Raw genomic sequence first — 21,894 nt, forward strand, 5'->3', positions numbered from 1 at the left:
GCATTAAGCCAGATGGTTTTCTTCTGCCTCGGAGTAGGAAATTTTACATTTTTTGGAGTGCAGAAACCCAGAAAATGTGAAGAGAACATTTCATCGAGGACATTTTACTTTTGATCCTCATCGATCCCGTGATGGGTTTAGCTGATTCCAGCGCTTTAACACGTGAGTCGGAAAATACATTTCGTCTGATTAGTCTGACGATTATGTCGGGGCCAGGAGGCCCCAGCGGCCTATCTTTTGATCCGACGACGCTGGCAAATGGCGACATCAAATGTGAGGTAAAGATGCCAACGGGAGCACGCCCCTCAGCGTGCGAGCTTTCAGAGCTCTTTCCCACGGCTTAGTCTGATGTCTGACATTGATTTCAGGAAGCTCATCATTCCTTTGTTAGGACTTTCCTCCCTGGGAGGCGAACGAGGGGACTCACTTCCTATTTCAGAAGCTTCCCCCGGAGTGACTTTATTCCGGGCCTCTCCGTTAACACAGTCATTAAGTTTCCAGAGGCGCTTGCGAATGCTGAAATTAGAGTCCGGGGAGATCTACCCACCTCCTGAAGCATAAAGGTTTGATGACCGTACGGTCAGAATAGGTGGTCAGAGGGATTTTGGAGTCAGCGAGCCACAGAGCCCAGGACCGCTGATTTTGTAGACGGTCTGAGTCTTCATGGCCAAAGCCAGAGCTGGTGAAATTAGAAAGAAGCTCCCTGTTTAAAAATACTGATGCGTTATATTTATAAGTTGAACCAGAAGTGGAAGTTCTAACCTCCGTTCTGGGAGGTTAGAATAATACTCTGCAGTTCGAAGATCCTGGGGTGTCTGTTAGGCACACACTAGACAGAAGGCAAGATTGTTCTCTCCGAAGCACTTTGTACAGTGCTTCGCACAAAGGTGCGTACCAAATACCTCTGACTAATTTGGTCTAAAGAATTTCCCTCAGACTTTAGTCCAAATCCAGAAAACATGAGGGCAGAGGGGTTTTTTTTTAATGTTATTTGTTAAGTGTTTACTGTGTCGAGCACTGTAATAAACCCCGGGGTGGATACGGGTTAATCAGGTTGGACACAGCCCCTGTCCCACATGGGGGCTCACAGACTAAATAGGAGGGAGTAGGATTCAATCTCCATTTTACAGTTGAGGAAACTGAGGCCCAGAGAAGTTAAGTGGCTTGCCCGAGGTCACATAGCCAGCAGTTGGTAGAGCCGGTTTTAGAATCCAGGTTCTCTGACTCCCAGGCCTGTGTTCTTTCCACTGGGCCACACAACGTCTTTTGGAACAAAAGAAATCCGTTTGGATTTGAGGTGCATTTCGAAGGACTAGAGGAAGCAGATTTTGTGAACTATTAATAGTTCACAACAAGGGACAACGTTTTCGTGTGCCTTGGGAAGCCAGCACTTGGATCACACATTGGCCTACTCAGTCGCTCACACATTTTTTTCATAGCTAAGCTTCACTGTCAGGAGAGTCTTCTTTGAATATATAAAATCTTTGTGTGGGTGTGTGTGTGGGGATGTGTGTGTGTATTACACTCAGTGAGTACTCAAATGCCGTCACACACATACACACGGGATGATAGTATTTACTGAGGACCCACTGAATGTGATAATAATGACCGTGGTATTTAAGTGCTTACTTTGTGCCAAGCACTGTACTTAGCTCTGGAGTGGATGCAAGATCATCAGGTCTCAAGGCTCACAGTCTAAGTAGGAGGGAGAACAGAAACTGAATCCCCATTTTGCAGGCGAGGGAACCGAGGCACAGAAACACGAAGCGATTTGTTTGAGGTCCCTCAGCAGGCAAGTGGCGGAGCTGAAATTCGAACTCAGGTCCTCTCACTTCTGGACTCGGGCCTTTTTTCACTAGGCCACTTGCCCAAGGTCCCTCAGCAGGCAAATGGCGGAGCCGGGATTAGAACTCAGGTCCTCTGACTCCTGAACTCGTGCTTTTTTCACTAGGCCACGCTGCTTCTACAGTGTAATGCACTGTGTTGAACGCTTGAGAGAGTTCGGCGGAAGCACAGGACTTGTTCCCTGACTTTGAAGAACTTCCACTCCAATGGGTTACTGGGATGTGATTGTGATCTACGCTGTGTTTGGGGGAAATTCTGGAAATGCTGAGGTCAGAGAGAAATGGGGAAGTGTTGGTGAAAGTGAACCAAGCATTTAATACAGTCTCTGCACATAGGTAGTGCTCAATAAGTACCACTGATGATGAGGAAGAGGAAATAAAATAGTAAAAGAGGGAGGAAACGGCCAGATGAAGGGAGAAGTGGATCTTACACAGAGTTGCAGTTCTGGGAAAGAGGAAACATTTAACTGCATCTGTCTTTTTCCCTTTTAGGTGTTTCCTATCTAAGTATCCATTTCGCCAAGCTCCCCAAGGGTCTGAAACACTTGAATTTATCGAAAACCTCATTGTCACCTAAAGGTACAGTAAACTTGAATTGGCTTGTTTTCTTCTATCTCCTCTGCCTCAAAATACCTTATTCAGGAAACGTGTGTTTGTGAACGTTACGTGGTGAGCCCCACGCGGGACAACCTGATTACCCCGTATCTACCCCAGCCGTTAGAACAGTGCTTAGCACACAGTAAGCGCTTAACAAATACCATAATTAGAGAAGCGGCATGGCTCAGTGGAAAGAGCCCGGGCTTGGGAGTCAGAGGTCATGGGTTCTAATCCCAGCTCCGCCGCTTGCCAGCTGTTTGACTTTGGGCAAGTCAGTTAACTTCTCTGTGCCTCATCTGTAAAATGGGGATTAAAAACTGTGAGCCCCACGTGGGACAACCAGATCACCTTGTATCGCCGCCCCCCCCCCCACGCTTTGAACAGTGCTTAGCACATAGTAACCCTTAACGAATACCATAATAATAATTATTAGTAGTATTACAAGCCCCCTGGATCTCGATCTGAATTTGGAGACGTATCCAGTTTGCTTTATCGAGCGACCAGTTCCTTTTCCCAACGAAGAGGCCTTCCCAGAGGTCTTTCCGAGAGACCGCAGCTTTTTCCCACTTTGGTTTTTCTCAAGGCTTAATGAACGTTAAAGGGCTTTTAACAGAATCGAAGGGAAAGTGGTTTCCTGCAGCAGCTTCCCCACCTGGAATTTCTCCTGTGGCTGCTTGAGCAAAAGTGGCACTCTGCCACATGGTGGGGCCCCTTGGCAGGAAATAAATGGATTATCGGTGAAGGGGCCGGGAATAATCAAATCAGCTGGCCGGAATAACTTTGGCCATTTCATCGCCTTCACTCAGAACGGCAAGCTATATTCCCCCCCATCTGAAAGTCGCGAAGCGACGGCTTCCTGAGTTGGTAAATTTCCAAGCCCATCGTCAGAGATTTTTTTCCCTATCGAGCCACCCCTGGTGAGAAAACCCTTGAGAATTCACTTCAGACTTAAAGGTGTGAAACTGCCCCTCCTCTCTCGGGGCTCTTCCCTTCCATCCCTGCCCACCCCCTCCCCTCCCTGCCCACCCCCTCCCCTGCCCTTCAGTGAGAGAGATTCTGTCAGATACCGAGAGATTCCAAATTGGGAATTTGGATTCCGGCCCTTACCTGTCACCCACACCCAAGCCAGATCGCTTTCTTCTTCCTTCCCGTCTCCTTCCCTCTCTCCCTCTTCTGAGCTCCCCCCCCCCGCACTCTTTTCCAAGAAGAGGACCGGGCTGTGTCCTGGCTGTATTCCCCATCCTGTCCCTTGTGTAAGTCCATGCATCCAGCTAGGCTCATCTGCTCCCCTAGACCTTGAGGTCATTCATTCCTTCACTTGTATTTATTGAATGCTTACTTTTTGCAAAACACCATGGTAAGCGCTTGGGAGAGAACAACAACAAACAGAATTCCCTGCCCACAGTGAGCTCACGGTCTAGAGGGGGAGACAGATATTAGTATTAAATAAACAAATTTCAGCTATATACGCATGTGCGGTGGGGATGGGAGGGAAGTTGAATGAAGGGAGCAAGTGAAGATGATGCAGAAGGGAGTGGGAGAAGAGGAGAAGAGGGAAGGCTTCTTGGAGGAGATGTGCCTTCAGTAAGGCTTTGAAGTGGGGGAGAACGATTATCTGTCTGATATGAGGAGGGAGGGCATTCCAGGCCGGAGGTGGGATGTGGGCGAGAGGTCGATGGCGAAAGAGACGAGATCAAAGTCCAGTCAGGGAGACAATCGGCTTGGTGGTCCCCCCAGTGTTAATTCCTAACCACACCTCCCCACACCATAAATACATACTGTGCTCCTAGATGGTGCCCCAAACCTTGTACCAAATGAATGATTGTGTGATTAGATAATGCCATAATTGGTGGCTTTGCAAGGTAAGACCAGGTGAGCAGAGCCTAAGGACAAAAGCTGTAAAATCAGAAATATGACACGAGACATAAATGTAACCCATTCTGGCAACGCTGGGGCTGTCTGGACCTTGGAACGCGGTATATTGAATGAGAGACTTCGAAGAGCTTTGGAGACCTATATGGGAGGTTGCATTGGGCAGAAGGTTAGGCTGGAGCGTTGACCAAGGAGTTAAATGAGCGAGTCCAGTCATTTAGTGTCAAGGAGGAAATACCTCAGGACATCACCATGGGCATGCATTCAAGGTCGTGATTCCACAGAGCGGATAATGCAAGCATTTCTGACTGATCACACATTAGCCAGAGCCAGAAGGCCCGAATATCCCTTGGGAAGCCATTAGATCGTGCGCAGTGGAACATGGATCCAGGCTCCAGACTAAACTAAAGGCCTCCAGAACTGCAGGGCTGTCCGACCTTCCCTACAGCTGGGAGACCTGAGAGACGTGGGCGGTTGCTATATCTGGGGCAGTTCCACTGGTGTCCCTTCCGGGCCACCCTCCACCGCAAGGGACGAGACGGGATGGTGGACAAAGTCAGTTCAGCTTGGGGGACACGGGGGAGAGCGGACGAGGCAGGGTAGGCAGAATAGCGCTGGATGGGGAGCTGAAATCGGTCGGTCGGAAAGAAGGTAGAGCACGGCCCTCCAGCTGGAAGCTGACACCGGAAGCAGCTTCACGGACAGGCCGGTGTGTGATCGGGGAAAGGAATGGCTCTCCCTCTGAGCGGAAGCCGGGAGAGAGGGGCGAAAATGAAAACAGCACCAGGCGCGGCAACAGTAGGCAAAGCAGGGCCCCAAGGGACAGTCTTTGCGCGTGCCCCGTTTAATAGTAATAATGATGGTGTTTGTTAAGCGCCTGCTGCGTGTCAAGCACTGTTCTCAGTACTGAGGTAGATACAAGCGTGTCGGGTCGGCCCAGCCTCACCCCTTCTCCCAGAATCTCCCGTCCGTGACATGGTCCAGGGCAGACCTCACACCAGCTCAACAAAAGCCATGAATTAAAGCTGACAGAGTATCGTTTCCAAAGAGGGGATCGGAGGCCAGGACTCGGGAATATCCGGCCGACGCCGGGACCCTCTCGCTGGTCTCAGGGACAGTAGCCGTGGGGCCGGGGGCCGGCACGATGACCAAAAGCATACGACGACCCAGACATCTCTGTGTTACAGGAGTGAATAATCTCTCCCAGTCCCTCGGTGCCAACCAGCTAATTGCCACCACCCTCACCCACCTGGACCTCTCCGGAAATGCCCTTCGGGGGGATGACTTCTCGGTAGGTTCTTCTCGTTGCGGCCTTGGCCCGGGCGGGGACTGGCTTGCGGCCCGGGGTTGGGGACGGGAGGAGAATCGAGGAGGTTCAGAGAGATTTGAATTGGTTGACCCGTCCAGAAGGAACCAGATCTTGAAGACCACGTCCCCCCCGCTTTGGGTGGAAGGTTCTCATCTAATAATTGTGGTATTTGTTAAGAGCTTACTATGTGTCAAGCACCGTACTAAGCACTACAAAGCTCAACAGGTCCTACCTAGTGTTCAGAGTCCACATAGGAGGGAGAACTGGTATTGAATCCCTGTTTTGCTGATGAGGGAACTGAGGCACAGAGAATAATGATAATTATGGTATTTATTAAGCGCTTACTATGAGCCAGGCACTGTACTAAGGAAGTGAAGTGACTCCTCCAAGGTGACATAGCAGGCAAATGGTGAAGTCAGGATTAGAACCCAGTTTCTCTGATTCCCATATCTGTGCTCTTTCCACTAGACCAGGCTGCTGAGCACGACTGCGGCTGTCGGGGGTCCTGGCTTTGAGTGCCGGTTCTGCCCCGGCCTCCTACTAGGTGACCTCAGGAAAGTTGCTGAATTTTCCCGGGTCTCCACTTCTCATAATTTTAAGGATAAAATGCAAGTCCCAGTGGAAAAGAACAGATGATAGGAAATTGTAAAAGCGCCAGGAAAATTATTTCATTATTACAAAGTGAATCGGCGTGGCCTAATAGAAAGAGCACAGACCTGGGAGTCAGAGGACCTGGGTTCCAGCCCTCTGTGACCCTGGACAAGTCACTTAACTTCTCTGCGCCTAAGCCTCTTCAGCTTTAAAATGAGTATTCAATACCTGTTCTCCCTCTTACGTAGGTTGTGAGCCCCATGTGAGACAGGGACGATGTCCAACCCAGTGACCTTGTGTGTACCCCAGGGCTTAGAACAGGGCTTGTCACATAGCACTTAACAAATACTATTCTCAAAAAATAATCAAACATTCTCTTTGTAATATTATTCTGATGATATCTGAAATTCACTGCACTCAAGCTAGCATCCCTGCACAAATGAATCTTCACAAACTTTACAGTCAGCAGCCGGGAAGGATACTGTCAAATGGGAAGTCGTTGCTAAGGTCAATTAATCAATCAGTGGAGTTTTGTTTTTTTCTGAGCACTTTATGCCAAGCACAGCACTTATGTACACATACGGCACTTACAGACGTATCTATAATTTATTCACATTAACGTCTGTCTCCCCCCTATCTAGACTGTACGCTCACCATGTGCAGGAAATGTGTCTACCAACTCTACTGGACTCTCCCAACTGCTTAGTACAGTGCTTGATACGTCACAGGAGCTTAATAAATTCCACCGATCGATTGATTTACCGCAGAGCACCGTACTTGTCACTTAGGAGAGTAAAATAGAGTTGGTAGACACAATACGTGCCCTTGAGGAGCTTACAATCCAACGGGAAAGGCAGAAATTAAAATGTTACAGATAGGGGAAATGGCACAGTACGAGGAGAGGTACAAAAGTGCAGAGGGGGTTGGGTGAGTTTTAAAGTGCTAAAAGCATGTAGGTGATGCTCAAGGGAGGGCGAATAAGGTGGGGAAATGAGGTTAGTCAAGGAAGGCTTCCTGAGGAGATCTGATTTTAGTAGGAGATGAACCTACCTTGGCCCCTGGATCCACTTCCACCAAGTAGAAACTCTCCTTGAAGCCCAGAGTCGCCAAGGAGCCCCCTTTGGACAGCAAATTTAAGGTGGATCCATAGGGCAGCTGGCCAACCCACAGTCCTCCTCCTCCTGGCATGAGCACTAGTGAAGAGTCATCAATTGTATTTACTGAGTGCTTACTTTGTGCAGAGCACTGTACTGAGCACTTGGGAGCATACAAAATATAAAAAGAATTCCCTGCCCGCAACGAGCTTTTGGGAATCACTGCATCGGGCTCCAGAGGAGCCCTCTGAACTCCCTCCCATCTCACTCTCTTTCTCTCTCTGTGTCTGACTCTGTCTCTCCGGTCCACCCCAGTACCTGTGCAATTTTTTGGCCCAGCCCAACGCCATCACTCACCTGGATTTATCCAGCACCGAGTGCGCCCTGGACACGGTAATGTTCCTTTACCACTTTGCCGGGGTAAAACTGTAATCGTGGTTGTCATTTGTTACATATGTCCGGTGCTTTCTTTCTTCTAAGCGCTGGGCCAGTTGCCCGGACGTCTATCCAGACTCGGAGGGAGGAAAAGATAGAGGGAGGGATGGTTGGAGAGAAGGAGAGATGGAGCGGGGGGGTGAGTATCCTTTGCTCAGCAATCTGTGGTTTCCCATTCCCAGGTGTGCAGTGCTCTCCTGCGCGGATGCCTCCGACACCTCGCCGTCCTCAACCTCTCCCGAACGGTCTTCTCTCACCGGTATATGCTCGACTTAGCCCCCAAGGGCTGGTTTCTTTAGAGAAACAGTGTGGCTTAGTGGCTAGAGCGAGGGCCTGGGAGTTAGAAGGAGCCGAGTTCTAATCCCAGTTTCCTCACTTGTCTGCCGGGCGACCCTGGCCCAGTCGCTTAACTTCTCCGGGCCTCGGTTCCCTCATCTGTAAAATGGGGATTAAGACTGTGAGCCTCGTGTGGGACGGGGACCGTGTCCAACTCGATTAGCTTGTATCTACCCCAGTGCTTAGAACAGTGCTAGGCGGGTAGTAAGTGCTTAATAAGCGTGATTATTATTATTCTGGTCACACGGCAGGGGCAGGAAGTAGAGGTTGGAACAGAAGGCTAGAGTAGGAGCCCTGTGGGTGATGGGATTGATGGCTGGGTGTTCCTGCTGGAGGTTCTTCGGGGGGTTTTTGTGGTGCTTGTTAAGCGCTCACTGTGTGCCTAGCACTGTACTAAGTGCTGGGGTAGGTACAAGCTAATCAGGTTGGACACAGTCTGTATCCCACATGGGGCTCACAATTTTTTAATCTCCATTTCACAGATGAGGTAACTAAGGCACAGATAAGTTAAGTGATTCGCCCAAAATGGGAAGAAACCCTCCCTATCTGGAGGGAAAGTTCTGGGGAGAAACAAAGCGGTCTACAAATCCAGCGGGTGTAGCTAGTACCGAGTCGGGGCCTAGGGCTGGACATGGGGTCACTCACGGATCGGTTGCGTGTCTCCGCTTCGGCCCCAGGAAAGGAAAGGAAGTCCCCCAGGCCTTCAAGCAGTTCTTCAGCAGCTCGCTCGCCTTGAGACACATCAACCTGGCCGGCACCCGACTGGCTCCGGACCCTCTGAAGTAAGTCCCGACCTATGCTCCCGTCTCTTCTCCGTCCCCACGGCCGTGGGTCCTCGCGGAGGCTGGCACGGGCCATCTGCCCTTGGGGTGAGCGGGAAGGCCGATTGTAGGGTGCCATGGTTTTCCGGAAGAGAAAGCAGGAGGGCGAAGCCGGTGGTTCCCGGCCATCTGCCTCTGCGGGGTGCCCGTGGGTGGACCTCTGGGGGACAGCATCCCACCTGCAGGGCCGCATCTCTGCACCCTGGTCCTGTCAGGCTTGGAAATCCACCCTCACCTACCAACAAACCTCGTGTCGATTGACTTTCTGGGGCAGTGGGTGTCTACGGTTTGACGTTCGGTCATTTAGGGGTCACTGGGCGGTCTCGGGTTGTATGGGCCTCCTCGCTTTCTGGCCACCTCTCCGGCTACCATCTTGCTGCCCCTCCACCCCTGTCTCCCCTGGCCTGGGTCCTCTGAAGGAGGAGTAACAGGGGGAACCCACCAGCAGCCGTCCATGTCGGCATTTGGTGAGAGACGCAGAGAAGCCCGTGAGTCACACTCGTCACCATTTTGCTCTTAACCGTGGGAAGCGGCATGTCCTAATGGATAGAGCACAGACCTGGGAGTCCGCAAGACCTGGGTTCAGATCCCAGCCCTGCCACCTGTCTGCTGTGTGATCTTGGGCAAGTCGCTTCACTTCACTGTGCCTCTGTTCCTTCATCTGTAAGTTGGGGACTGAGTCTTTGAGCCCCATGTGACACAGGGACTGTGTCCATCCTGATTAGGTTGTGCCTACCCCAGCGCTTAGTACAGTGCCTGGAACACAGTAAGCGCTCAACAAATGCCATAAAAAAATATACCTTCCCAGAGATAGATTCATTTCCCAGAATTCTTGAAAGGCATTGGAGCTCCGTTCTGCCGTGCTGCCTCCCAAATTCCAGGATGTTCCTTCCACTGGTGTCCCAACCCCCCTTGTCCCTGCGATGGGAATGCCTCATGGTGAGGTTAGTCAGGAATTCCCCTTTCTGCCCCCAGTGATGGGGAAGCAGGAAAATGCGGGCTGGGAGAACTGGGCTGTCCACCAGACTGGGATTGGGTGAGGGCAAAATGGAGTCACGGGCTACTGCTCCGGTCTGCTGAGACCCTGGCCACGACTCCCTCCGCTTCCCCCGCCCCTTCCTCACGCTGACAGCGGACAGCTTACTTCCTGAAAATCCCCGTAGAGAAAATGCCTTTGACGTGCCATCTCTAAATTGACGCTTCCTTAATAATCTTCCAGACCTCAAAGTGTCTACACCCGGTAGATGCAAGTGGGAATTTCCCTACAGTGAGCATCACTCAATTTCAGAGCACAGTTGGCCAGATGTGGGTCTGTTCGCACAGGAACAGGATCTTATAGGTCTCGACTCCTGGGAGAGAGAAAGAGAGCCGCCACAGCACAGCATTGGGGCTGCTGGAACAAGCGGTAAAACTGACCGTTCCGTTCTTTCTCTCCGAAGACGAGGCTTTGGACTGGCCCTGTGAGCAGGACTGGGTTTTGAGAACAGGCCGGACTTAGCTTTTGTCATGGCAAATTCAGCGCTGGCAGATTTTCCTTTTAACGGGCTTTTCTTTTTCCAGAGCGCTCTTACTGGGGCTGGCCTGCAATCATCATCTGAAGGAGGTGTCACTGGATCTCAGCAATTGCGAGGTGAGGACCGCCCCAGGTAGTCCCTGGGGATACAAGCTGGATCTCTTGGTGCTTTGAATTTTTCCTCCCCAGGCTGTGGAAGTTCTAGCCTCCCTGGGGATACAAGCTGGATCTCTTGGTGCTTTGAATTTTTCCTCCCCAGGCTGTGGAAGTTCTAGCCTCGCCAATGCCGACCAATGTTTCTGGTCCCCTTGGGGCCTGAACCCCATCCCCCAGGGCCCTGCAAGAGGGTCAGTGTTCGGTCTAGAGTTCCGGACTGCCTCATCCTCTCCAAGGCATCAGGAAGCATTATTTTTGAGGCCAAGAGGCGGTTTGGCCTGGGCAATTCCGTTTGAATAACAGTGAAGTGATTGTTGAACGCTGATCCATTCTGTAGTATTTTTCAACATCTCCTGGGTGTCAAGCCCTGTGCACTGTACTGAGTGCCTTCTGGGCGCTGGGCACCAAACAAGGCACTAAGTTCTTCGGGAAAAAAATCACGGTCCATGACGTCCAGAGCTGCCTCATCCTAACACAGTGACCTTTAGGGGATGGGGTAGCCCCCTAGTTGGCCTGAGATGGAAACAAAAGTTATTGGCGGTGGCTTTTCAGGCTCGCTGATACACAGAGTAGGTGTTACCACCCCAAGCATCCTGGGCTGGATGGGCCACGGGACTGACCAGTGGTGGCCTGGTCCACGATCTGTTGAGAGAGATGGACACACCTACAGGGTTAGGAAAGATGCACACATAAGTCGAGAGGAGAGAGGAGAGTCAGGAGCGTTGGATGGTCCGTGCTGGATCCCTGGAGGGAGAGTCGGGGATGGAGAGGGGAGAGTCAGAGGCGTTGGACGGTCCATGCTGAGCACCTGGAAGGAGAGTAGGGATGGAGAGGGGAGAATCAGGGGCGTTGGGTGGTCCATCCCTAACCGTGAGGAGTGACATCCAGGAAAGCAACCAGCATATGATTTCTCCGGGTGTCCTGTTGCCTCTGTCAGAGACGTTCCTCAGCTGACCAGACCGTGAGTGTCCAGTGCTGGTGAAGTGCCTGGTTCAATATGAACATTTTTCTATGAAGGATTAATCTTTGTCCCACTCTGTTTGCTCACACTAACTTTTCCTGGAGCCAATTCCAGGAGTGGAGAAGCTAATTCTCAATGTTGCTGTTTCCCATGGGCCATTGGTGGGGATTGTTATAGTGTATTCTCCCAAGCACTTAGCACGGTGATCTGCAATCATTCAGTAAATGTGATTGTTTGGTGATTAATTGGGAAATTCCATCTCCATTATCCTCCTTGCTCCATCCTGATCACTGAATTTCACTTTCTCTCCTTGGGCTTTCCGTAGCTCGGCCACTGTGTAAGTACCTTTTTCTTCTCGTGCCATCAGTCAATATCCCACCCGTTTTCATTTCTCTTTTGTCCACTTTGAGACCCAAACTTTGTTGCCATTTTTTACCCAGTTGTCAGATGACTACCGGCATCTATTCCTGATTGGCCCGGTTTGAAAATATCCTGCCTGGAACTCCTAGGGAAAGGACTCAGAAAATTGCAGTGGGAGAATCCAAATTCCCTGTGTCTCCCATCTGCTCCTCTGAAAATACAGACCTGTACCTTCGCCCTGGACTTCCTCGTTGCTATCTGTGTCCCGGCAGAAACACGGCTGGCAGAGCCCGGAGGGCTTAAGTGGCACAAACCACCGCCGCCAATATCAATCCCTCACTCAGTTTCCGGGTCCCAGAGCTTCCATGACTGGACTGAGGCTTATCTGTCGTTTACGAAGGCGGAAGCTGTCCCTTGCACACCTCGTAATTGAGCTTCCTCAGAGCCGAGGAGCTGGGACGGGGAAGCTCCGGTTTCTCTCGGTGGTAGCGTCAGACCCGGGGGGCTCCCGTTCAGACCCCTTCCTTTCCGGCCCCGGTGCAGTGAAGCAGTGTGACCCAGTGGATGGGGCACGGCCTGGGAGTCGGTAGGACCTGGATTTTAATCCCGGCTCCATTTGTCTGCCATGTGGCCTTGGGCAAGTCACTTAACTTCACATGTCTCAGTTACCTCATCTGGTAAATGGGGATTAAGAGTGTGAGTCCTGCGAGGGACATGGATAGTGTCCAACCTGATGATCTTATATCTACTCCGGGACATAAACGGTGCCTGGCACAGAGTAAGCACTTAACAAATTTCATTTTAAAAAATCAAAAAGGAAGGGTGGTTTGGGAGTGACACCAGGACTGTTTGCTGTGAGACTTTCTAATAGTTTTTTTTAACCCCCCGAGCTGCATGCTCAGAAAACCTTGCTTTCGCCATGGTGTCGCCTGACCCAGGCCTCCCGTGGCTGCTTGATTTGTCTGGCTGTGCCATGTTTGGGTTGGATTTTGCCTTCTAGCTGCGCTCAGGAGGGGCCCAGGTCCTGGAAGGCTGCATCGCCGAGATCCACAACATCACCAGCCTCGACATTTCCGACAACGGTGAGGACGCGGAAAAATATGAGGACTCGCAAAACCGCCCTCTGAGGGAACACGGGGAAGGCTGCTCGTGGGAAGACCATGGGACTGAGTATGGGGGGGACCCGGGTTCTAATCCTAAACGCTGCTGCTGTCTTGCTGGGTGACCCTGGGCAAGTCGCTTAACATCTCTGGCCCTCAGTTTGCTCATCTGTAGAATGGGGATGAAGAGCCCATCCTCCCTCCATCTTAGATAGGGAGCCCCATGTGAAATAAGGACTGTCTGATTGGATTAGCTTGTATTGATCCCCAAATTTAGTGCAATGTGTGGCACAGAATAAGGACTTAAACACTGTAATTAGAATTATTGGCGGTGTTCATAATACTGTCAACAAAAAGGATGCGAACCCAAGAAAGAATCCCTGGGAATCCCTGTCAGTCAGTCATTCAGTGGTATTTATGGAGCTCTTATTATGTGCCAAGCACGGTGTCTGGAAGAGAACAGTACAGTAGAGTCGATAGTCACATTCCCTACCCACAGTATATTCACAGTCAAGATGGGGATAACAGCTAAACTCTAGTTTACAATTAGGGCAGAATTGTTTTCTCCCGCCCTCTGATTTTTTGTGATACTCTATGGCTAGTTCAATCTGAAATCCCTGGAGAGCAATGCAGTCTAGAGGAAAGATCCCGAGCCTCGCAGTCAGAGGCCCTGGGTTCTAATCCCAGCTCCGCCACGTGTCTGCTGTGTGACCTCGGGCAAGTCCGTGTGGGCAGGGATTGTCTCTTTGTATTGCTGAACTGTACTTTCCAGGTGCTAAGTACAGTGCTCTGCGCACAGTAAGTGCTCAATAAATACAATTGAATGAAAGTCCCTTCTCTGGGCCTCAGTTGCCTCATCTGTAAAATAGGATTAAGACAGTAAGCCCCATGTGAGACATGAATCTGATTAGCAGAGTTTAGTACAGTGTCTGGTATATTGTAAGCGCTAAACAAATACCATTTAAAAAAGTTTTCCTCACCTAAAGATGGGAAGCCTTTTGACCTCTTTCCTGATTGTCAAAGTGAGCATGTCACTAAATCCCTTCCATCCTCCTTCTCACTCCTTCCTTCTCCTGCTGGCCCTGGGTCATCACTGACCCGGGTGGAGCCTTAGCTGATTCCCGGGAGAGAAAGCCGTTTTCCCTGGGAAATTAGGAATTCACAGAGTCCCAAAGGGATTGGGAGAATTAAGAGAGACTGGTTGCAGGGGCAGCCGGGTGAAAATTCTCCCGTCGGAAAATCATCCGGAAAACCAATCGGGCACCTGTGTTCAGAGGCCACGTTTATTCTGACTCTCCCCAGGCCTGGAAGGTGACCTGTCTCCGCTCATTGTTTGGCTAAGTAAAAACCGTTCCATCCAGCACCTGGCTTTAGGCAAGAACTTTAACAACATGAAATCCAAGTAAGTTTAGTTTTTTTTATTATATCCCCGAATAATTAAAGTTATTCCGGCAGACGGCCGGTTGGGTTGAATCCTCTGTCTTTAACGTCCTTCCAGAAATCTCACCCCCGTGTTGGACAGCTTGGTCCAGATGATCCAGGATGAAGAATCTGTGAGTATGACGTGAGGGCCAAACCACTAACTGACCCTGTTTCGGTCTCATCGGGTGCCCTTGGGCCTTCGAAAGATGAGGAGCGAAACGATCTCTGACCTAAGATGGCAGGGGCACGTGCCTTGCTACTGTTTAATTCTGCCAGGCATCTAGAACAGTGCCTAATCCTTAGGTGTTCAGTAAATGTCAGTGACTGGCTGACTGATAACACTAAAACTGTTGGTTCCGGGCAGAAGTGCAAGAAGAATGAATTTCAACACCCGGCATGGGCTTCATTTACCCAATTCCAAGGAATTAGAAATGGTATGGCCTAATGGTTAAAGTGCAAACTTGGGAGTCAGAAGGACCTGGCTTCTAATCCTGGCCCCTCCACTTGTCTGCTGTGGGACCTTGGGCAAGTCACTTCACTTCTCTGGGCCTCAGTGACCTCATCTGTCAAATGGGGATTAAGACTATGAGCCTCATGTGGGACATGCCTGTAATCCAACCTGATTAGCTTGTATCTATCCCGGCACTTAGAACAGTGCCTGGCATATAGTAAGTGCTTAACAAATACAATTTTTGTACCTGGTTCTCTGTGCGGAAGAATTCATTCATTTTATGAATTTCATCCAGCGCTGGCCTAGTGCAAAGAGCACGGGTCTGGAAGTCAGGGGACATGGGATCTAACCCCAACTCTGCCACTCGCCTGCTATGTGACCTTGGGCAAGTAACTTAACCTTTCTGATTCAGTTTCCTCATTAAAACCGGGATTAAATATCTATTCTCGCTCGCCCTTAGATTGTGAACCCCGTAAGGGGCTGCGTCTGATCTGATTGCATGGTGTGTGCTTAGCACAGTGCTCGGCACTTAATAAGCACTTAACAAACCCCAATTATTATTAGCCAAAATGCTTTTTGAAAGCACTTGCTCTGATAGAAGGGAGGAGAAATGAGTGTGCCTTTAGGGCCCTGCTAGGGGGGTGTTGGTTGCACAGGTTGTTCATTTTCTCGGAAAATGTCACGGGGGGCGGGAAATTAGGGAAAGGCCCTGGCTCAGTCCCTCCGCTTCCCCCCAAACGCCCCCAGCTCCTCTGTCAGAGGAAAGCACATCCAGGGCAGTGCTGGGGCACTCTTGATTTTCGTGCCGTAGATAAGTAGAGACTGACGGAAAAAAGCAATTAGCTTGGTGCTTTTCCTCCCGAATCAGTAACGAGCGAGACACTTGTAGTGATGAGTAGCTGGGTCTAGAAACGGCAGACCTGAGATCTTTTGGGGGCTTTTAAATGCTGTTAAATATGCATGAGGAACTATTTGCATTTTACATTTTTGAGGCTGTTCTCATGGAGGTATTGTTCTGCAAAGCGTTTTCTCCCTCCAGCAAGAAACTCCACGTTCATACAGGATAATCAGAGGCACAGCACAGATGAGAAGGGGTTTTCCCTCTCTCCCTACAGATGGCCCTCCCTCATCCCCTCTGTCACCCCCCATGCCTCCCCCGAGTTGTACCACCGTCCTATAGAAAACAGACTTGGTTTTCTATAATGGTATCTGTTAAAAGCGCTTACTAGGTGTCAAGCACTTTTCTAAGCTCTGGAGGTGGATAATCAGAGTGGATACAGTCCCTATCCCACATGGGGCTGACAGTCTTAAACCCCATTTTACAGATGAGGTAATTGAGGCCCAGAAAAGTGAAGTGCCTTCCCCAAGGTCACACGGCAGACAAGTGGCAGAGGCGGGATCAGAACCCAGGTCCCTCTGACTCCCAGGCTCGGGCTCTACCCGCTAGGCCATGCTGCTTCCCACCTCTGCTAGGACACACTAGCCAATTTTTCTACCGTTTGCCTCCCTCTTTAGACTTGAAGCTTCTTGAGAGTAGGAGTGGTGTTATTTACAACTCTGTCCTCTAATGACCAGCACAGTTCTTTGCGTGTAGTGGGTATCCATCCCAGTGCCCTGCATTACAGCCCAGTGCCTTTTATACAGCAAATGCTCAATAAATGCTGTTGACCCTGCCCCTGTCCGGCACTAGGAGTCCACCCGAAGTTTGCTTGGGGGACAGTTCGGTCCCGGGCTGCCCTCGGAGTCGAATGAGCTCATTCGGAGGCTTGGGTTGGTTTATCAGGTTGTATAACCATCCAGGTGCTCCCATCCTTGAAATCGTGCCCCTTCCCATTCCCCCGGGAGGGCTCGGGGGTAAACTGACCAACTGCCGGACACGGGGTCCGTCCCGGAGCCGGGCCTCCGGCAGCCTCGCCGACCTCAGGTGGGCACTCGAAGTACCCAGACGGGTAGTTGGGAAATAACCGACTCGGTGAGGTTGATGTCAGTTGGTCAGCCAGTCGTAGTTATTGAGGGCTTACTGTGTGCAGAGCACTGTACTAAGCGCTTGGGAGAGGACTGTATAACAATGTAACAGACATTCCTCACCCACAACGAGCTTGCGCCCGCTTCAGCCCCTACAGTCCTTGTCCCTCGCCGACTCCAAGCTCAAGACCGACGTCACCATCATCATCAACGCGCTGGGCAGCAACTCCTCCCTCACCAAAGTGGACATCAGTGGGAACGGCATGGGAGACATGGGAGCCAAGATGCTGGCCAAGGCCCTGCAGATCAACACCAAGCTCAGGTCAGTCAGCCAGTCGATCGTATTTATCGAGCGCTTACTGCGTGCAGGGCACCGTACTGAGCGCTTGGGAGAGTACGCTAGGACAATAGAATAGACACGTTCCCTGCCGGCAACGAGCTGACAGGCAAGAGGTCTGTGGTCCACGCTCCGCCAGGTGTCCACCCATCTGGAAGTCTCTCTGAAAATGTGACGGTCAGACCAGTCGACTTGTGGGGAGCAGGATGATGCCATGATTTCTCTGGCCAAGTGGCCAGGTGTCTGCTTCTTTGAATAAGGTGGACCCATCGAGATCATGAAAGCAGGCCACCATGAACAGTAAAGTCCCCAGTGGCTACCAACGCAACCTGGTCAGGGCGCTAGGGCAAAGCGGCTGAAGAGCCATTAGGTAGTGAACTAAATTGGTATACGAAATAGTTGAAAATTATTCCAAATTCATTTTATTATTGTCAGTAAAATGGTTTTACAGGGAAGCCAATCCCCTCTACTTACATTCATTCTTATGGCATAATTAGATTCGCTTAACAGAGTTTCCCAAATGATCCGATTTTTCCAGCATACGATGTCACCCTAAGTCAGGGATAGCCGGACTTGGGTTACGCGGAGAGAGACAACACCATCTCTTCGCCCTCTATTCGGAGCTAAATTGGGCCATGCCATTGTGTTGAATTGCTAGGAGTCATGGAAGAGAGAATATATATTTTGTCGTGGGATTCCAACTTGTTTCTCTTCCATGGCCCGTCGGGTGGATCGGCAAACAGGACGGTGATATGGGATAAGAACAACATCACGGCCCAGGGCTTCCAGGATATCGCTGTGGCTTTGGAAAAGTGAGTTTGCATTCGGAGCCTTCGGTGTTCCGAGTAATCGGGTCTTTGCTGGAAAATTGCACGCTGCGTCATTCACCTCAACCCACTGAGTCAGTCCGTCGTATAGATTGAGCACTTACTACGTGCAGAGCGCTGTACTAAGCCCTTGGGAGAGGTCAATATAACAATAAACAGACATTCCCTGCCCACAATGAGCTTGCAGTCTAGAGAGGAAGACAGACATTAATAGAAATAAGTAAATGACAGATATGGACATAAGAGCTGGGGGGCTGGGACGGGGGGATGAATAAAGGGAGCAAGTCAGGGTGAAGCCGAAGGGAGTGGGAGAAGAGGAAAGGAGAGCTTAGTCAGGGAAAGTCTTTTGGAGGAGGGCGTTCAATAAGGTTTTGAAGTGGGGGAGAGTAATTACCCGTTGGATAAGGCCAGATTGACTATTTATGTTGAACGTTTCCGGGGACATCCCAGAGCCTGCAGAATGCAATTAAACCAACAGTTTCTTGACTTTGTGGCCTGATTACCTCCAGTAGCTTAGCTCAGTCAGGAAACTCCCAGTACCATTTGTGAACACGGATGAAACCCTCGTCTAGGAAATCAGTAGGGCGGAATGGCTGAGGACAGAGTTCTTTCTGAAATGACTTTGGTTCCAGAAAAATGGAAATCCTGAAAGTTCTTGTTTTCCCTGAGCTACCGCCTCCCTCCTCCCTTCCCTCTCCCTTCCGCCCACCTTGCTTGTTTAAACGTGATAGGGTATCTTAACGTTCCCGTGCCCAGAAAGATGCCACTCCCGGGCAGGAAGGGTGAGAAGGAGTAGCATCTTTCCTGCATCAAGTGTTGGCCAGATAGAAATGCTCAACAGGTTTGAGAGGGGTTTGGATAAATGCACGATGGTACTGTGCCTGTCCCGACCTCTCCCACCACGACCCCCCGGGCACAGCTCTTGGAGGGATGGGAGATGGCGAGAGGATTTGGGGATCGGTGGGATTCCAAATCACCATCTTCTTCCTCCTGAAAGATGCATACAGCCACCTCCGCTGGCTTCCCCTTGTGAGGTGATTCCCCAGGGAACCAGCTCAGGTCTCTTTCAGGTGTAGGATGAAAGGGCGGCAGAGAAAAGGGTGAGGGGACTGGTTGGTGCTCTGAATACGGAGTCTGGGAGGAGACGGAAAAGGAGATGTGCTTGAAGTGCTGCCCGGAGATTGTTTTCTCCCAGCGCTTTTGCCCTGATGATGATGATTTTGGTGTTTGAGCGCTTATTCCATGTCCTAAGCGTCAACCAGAAGCAAGATAAATACTTCAGACACAGTCTCTGTCCTCTCCATGGGGCTTCCGGGCTAAGTAGGAGGAAGAACAGGCATTTAGTCCCCATTTTACAACTGAGGAAACTGAGACACAGAGAAATGCCTTGCACAAGATCCCTCGATCTTGCCTTCTCTCCTCCAGAAACTACACGCTGCGCTTCATGCCCATCCCTATGTACGACGCTTCCCAGGCGCTGAAGACGAACCCCGAGAAGACCGAGGAGGCCTTGCAGAAGGTACACGGCGTGTGCCATCTGCGTGCTCTGGGTGAAGGAGTGGCGAGGTTGGGCGGTTTAGAAATGTGGGAAAGTGAGCAAAGTTTCCCCTGTGGTTTAGGGAGAGGCAGCAGACTCGGGCTCTGGAGTTCAAGGCAATATTTTGGGAGTAGAAGGCAATCCGCTCTGGACTGGGGAGATCACAGATCCCAAGCCTGCAGTGGGGAATCAAAAGGATAATAATAACAAAAATAATGGCGCTATTTATTAAGCACTTAGTATGTACCAAGCACTGCACTAAGTGCTGGTGTAGGTACAAGCTAATCAAGTCCCACGAGGGGCTCACGTAGAAGGGAGATCGGGTGGTGAATCTCCATTTTCCAGATGAGGTAACTGAGGCCCAGAGAGGTCCAGTGATTTGCCCATGGTCACCCAGCAGGCCAGGGGCAAAAGTGGGACTTGGGCTCTCTCCACTGCACCATGCTGAGAGAAATTGGCATTCACCCTGGTGGGTGAGGAGATCCCTTGAGGAAGGAGCTCTCTGGGGAAGTTGTAGGGGGAGGAATTCCAGGCAGGAGCCTCAGGTAGCCACCAGGCCGGGGAGGGTTCACCAGAGTCCCCTCCACCCTGAACCGTATTGTTCCGCCACTCACCTTGCCGAGTATTGTCTTGCAAGGACCGCTACTGAGTATGCAGAGGACTGTACTAAGTACTTCGGAGAGTTGATAGACATGATCCTTGCCCTCAAGTTGCTTAGAGTTTATCAAAGGAGCGAGACACTGAAATAAATTACAGGTTTCGATCGGTTTCTTTCCTCCCAAATGGCTGTTTCCACCCACAGACTGCTCCTGTTATATGTCAGACAGGGTATATGCCAAGGACTGTACTAAGTGCTGAGCTATTAGCTTAAACTCTGACCTCTCAGAAGATTAAAAATTCACGAGAGCAAACAAGGGCAGGAGAGAGTGAGCTATTAAGAACCGGAGGCCCCGATGGTGCGGTGGAGACCCCGCAGACGAAAAAACGTTCGCGGCACCTTTCAGATGCCGGTCACGTGACCGCGGGACGCCCAGCCCTCCGAGTGATGCCACGACATTCGACTGTCATCCTTTTCCGTTTGTTCTCGGAGGGTGGGAGGGGTCACGGAGGGTCATCCGCGGTTCAGGAGTCGGGTTAGCGGGCGCCGGGCCGATCCCCGACGCGGTTGGTTTCTTTTCCAGATAGAAAACTATCTGCTCCGGAACCACGAGACCAAGAAGTACCTGCAGGAGCAGGCCTACCGCCTGCAGCAGGGCATCGTCACCAGCACCACCCAGCAGGTGAGGGGGGACTGGACTTCACGCCGCGTGCCCGCCGCGGGTACCCACGCTTAGCGGGAGAGGGGGACCAGAAGTCCCCAAACCCAGGGGGACGGCAACGATCTGACCAGAACTGGAGCCGGCCGGGTGTGCAGGAGAGGCGGGCAGGAGGGGGCAGAGAGCTTTATGAAAGCCGGCCCTTCTGCCTGCCTCCACCCTTTCGTTAATTCCTATTTATTGAGCGCTTACTGTGTGCAGAGCACTGTGCTAAGTGCTGGGGAGAGAACAATACAGTAATAAACCAACACATTCCCTGCCCGCAGTGAACTTGCAGTCTAGAGGGGGAGACAGACATGAATAGAAATAAATAAATTACAGATATGTACACCTTTGCCCCTAAAGGCCATGGTGACCAAAAGTGAAAATCACCTGGCTTATCTTCAGACCTCAACCAGGGGCAGGGCGGCAGGGGTCATCCAACCCAGTTACAGCTTTGGGCCGATCGCAAAGGGAAGCAGCGTGGCTCAGTGGAAAGAGCCTGGGCTTCGGAGTCAGAGGTCATGAGTTCGAGTCCCGGCTCTGCCACTTGTCAGCTGTGTGACTGTGGGCAAGTCACTTCACTTCTCTGTGCCTCAGGTAACTCCTCTGTCAAATGGGGATTAAGACAGGGAGCCCCAGGTGAAACAACCGGATGACCTTGTAACTAGCGCTTAGGACGGTGCCCGGCACATAGTAAGCGCTTAAAAAATAGCATCATTATCATTATTATCTTCCTGTAGATTTTCTTTTCCCTTACACCCTTAACATCCGGGGGCAGTTGGGCTAACCCTCACCTGTTTCGTTTCTTACCGCGATTTTCTTTTTACCCTCCAACAGATGATCGACCGGATATGTGTGAAAGTCCAAGACCATCTCAACTCCTTAAGAAACAGCGGCGGGGATACGGTCCAAGAGGACCTGAAGACAGCAGAGAGACTCATGCGTGATGCCAAAAACTCCAAGACGGTGAGCGTTCACTGCTATCCCGCTGGTGGGCAGCCCTGGGGCCCAAATCCGAGGTAACTGGAGACATCATGGTCCAATATCAAATTGAATTGTCCAGATAAT

General features: G+C 50.9%; 1 protein-coding gene across 2 annotated transcripts in view; it reads left to right on the forward strand.

Moving 5' to 3' along the window:
- CARMIL1 (capping protein regulator and myosin 1 linker 1) overlaps nucleotides 1-21,894 on the forward strand; it is an 85,716-nt gene that overhangs the window by 43,121 nt on the left and 20,701 nt on the right. The window contains exons 12-26 of one of the 2 annotated variants that reach the window (XM_029052898.1): nucleotides 2,337-2,423; nucleotides 5,501-5,604; nucleotides 7,623-7,700; nucleotides 7,925-8,001; nucleotides 8,756-8,860; nucleotides 10,460-10,529; nucleotides 11,855-11,866; nucleotides 12,890-12,971; nucleotides 14,292-14,391; nucleotides 14,488-14,542; nucleotides 16,977-17,149; nucleotides 17,908-17,976; nucleotides 19,417-19,510; nucleotides 20,710-20,808; nucleotides 21,664-21,792. In XM_029052898.1, the coding sequence (XP_028908731.1) occupies nucleotides 2,337-2,423; nucleotides 5,501-5,604; nucleotides 7,623-7,700; nucleotides 7,925-8,001; nucleotides 8,756-8,860; nucleotides 10,460-10,529; nucleotides 11,855-11,866; nucleotides 12,890-12,971; nucleotides 14,292-14,391; nucleotides 14,488-14,542; nucleotides 16,977-17,149; nucleotides 17,908-17,976; nucleotides 19,417-19,510; nucleotides 20,710-20,808; nucleotides 21,664-21,792 (1,334 nt within the window). The remainder of the gene's footprint in view (nucleotides 1-2,336; nucleotides 2,424-5,500; nucleotides 5,605-7,622; nucleotides 7,701-7,924; nucleotides 8,002-8,755; nucleotides 8,861-10,459; nucleotides 10,530-11,854; nucleotides 11,867-12,889; nucleotides 12,972-14,291; nucleotides 14,392-14,487; nucleotides 14,543-16,976; nucleotides 17,150-17,907; nucleotides 17,977-19,416; nucleotides 19,511-20,709; nucleotides 20,809-21,663; nucleotides 21,793-21,894) is intronic. The other variant, XM_029052897.1, reaches the window with a different exon arrangement.

The sequence above is a fragment of the Ornithorhynchus anatinus genome, chromosome X2 (assembly GCF_004115215.2).
Source record: "Ornithorhynchus anatinus isolate Pmale09 chromosome X2, mOrnAna1.pri.v4, whole genome shotgun sequence".
Taxonomy (NCBI): Eukaryota; Metazoa; Chordata; class Mammalia; order Monotremata; family Ornithorhynchidae; genus Ornithorhynchus; species Ornithorhynchus anatinus.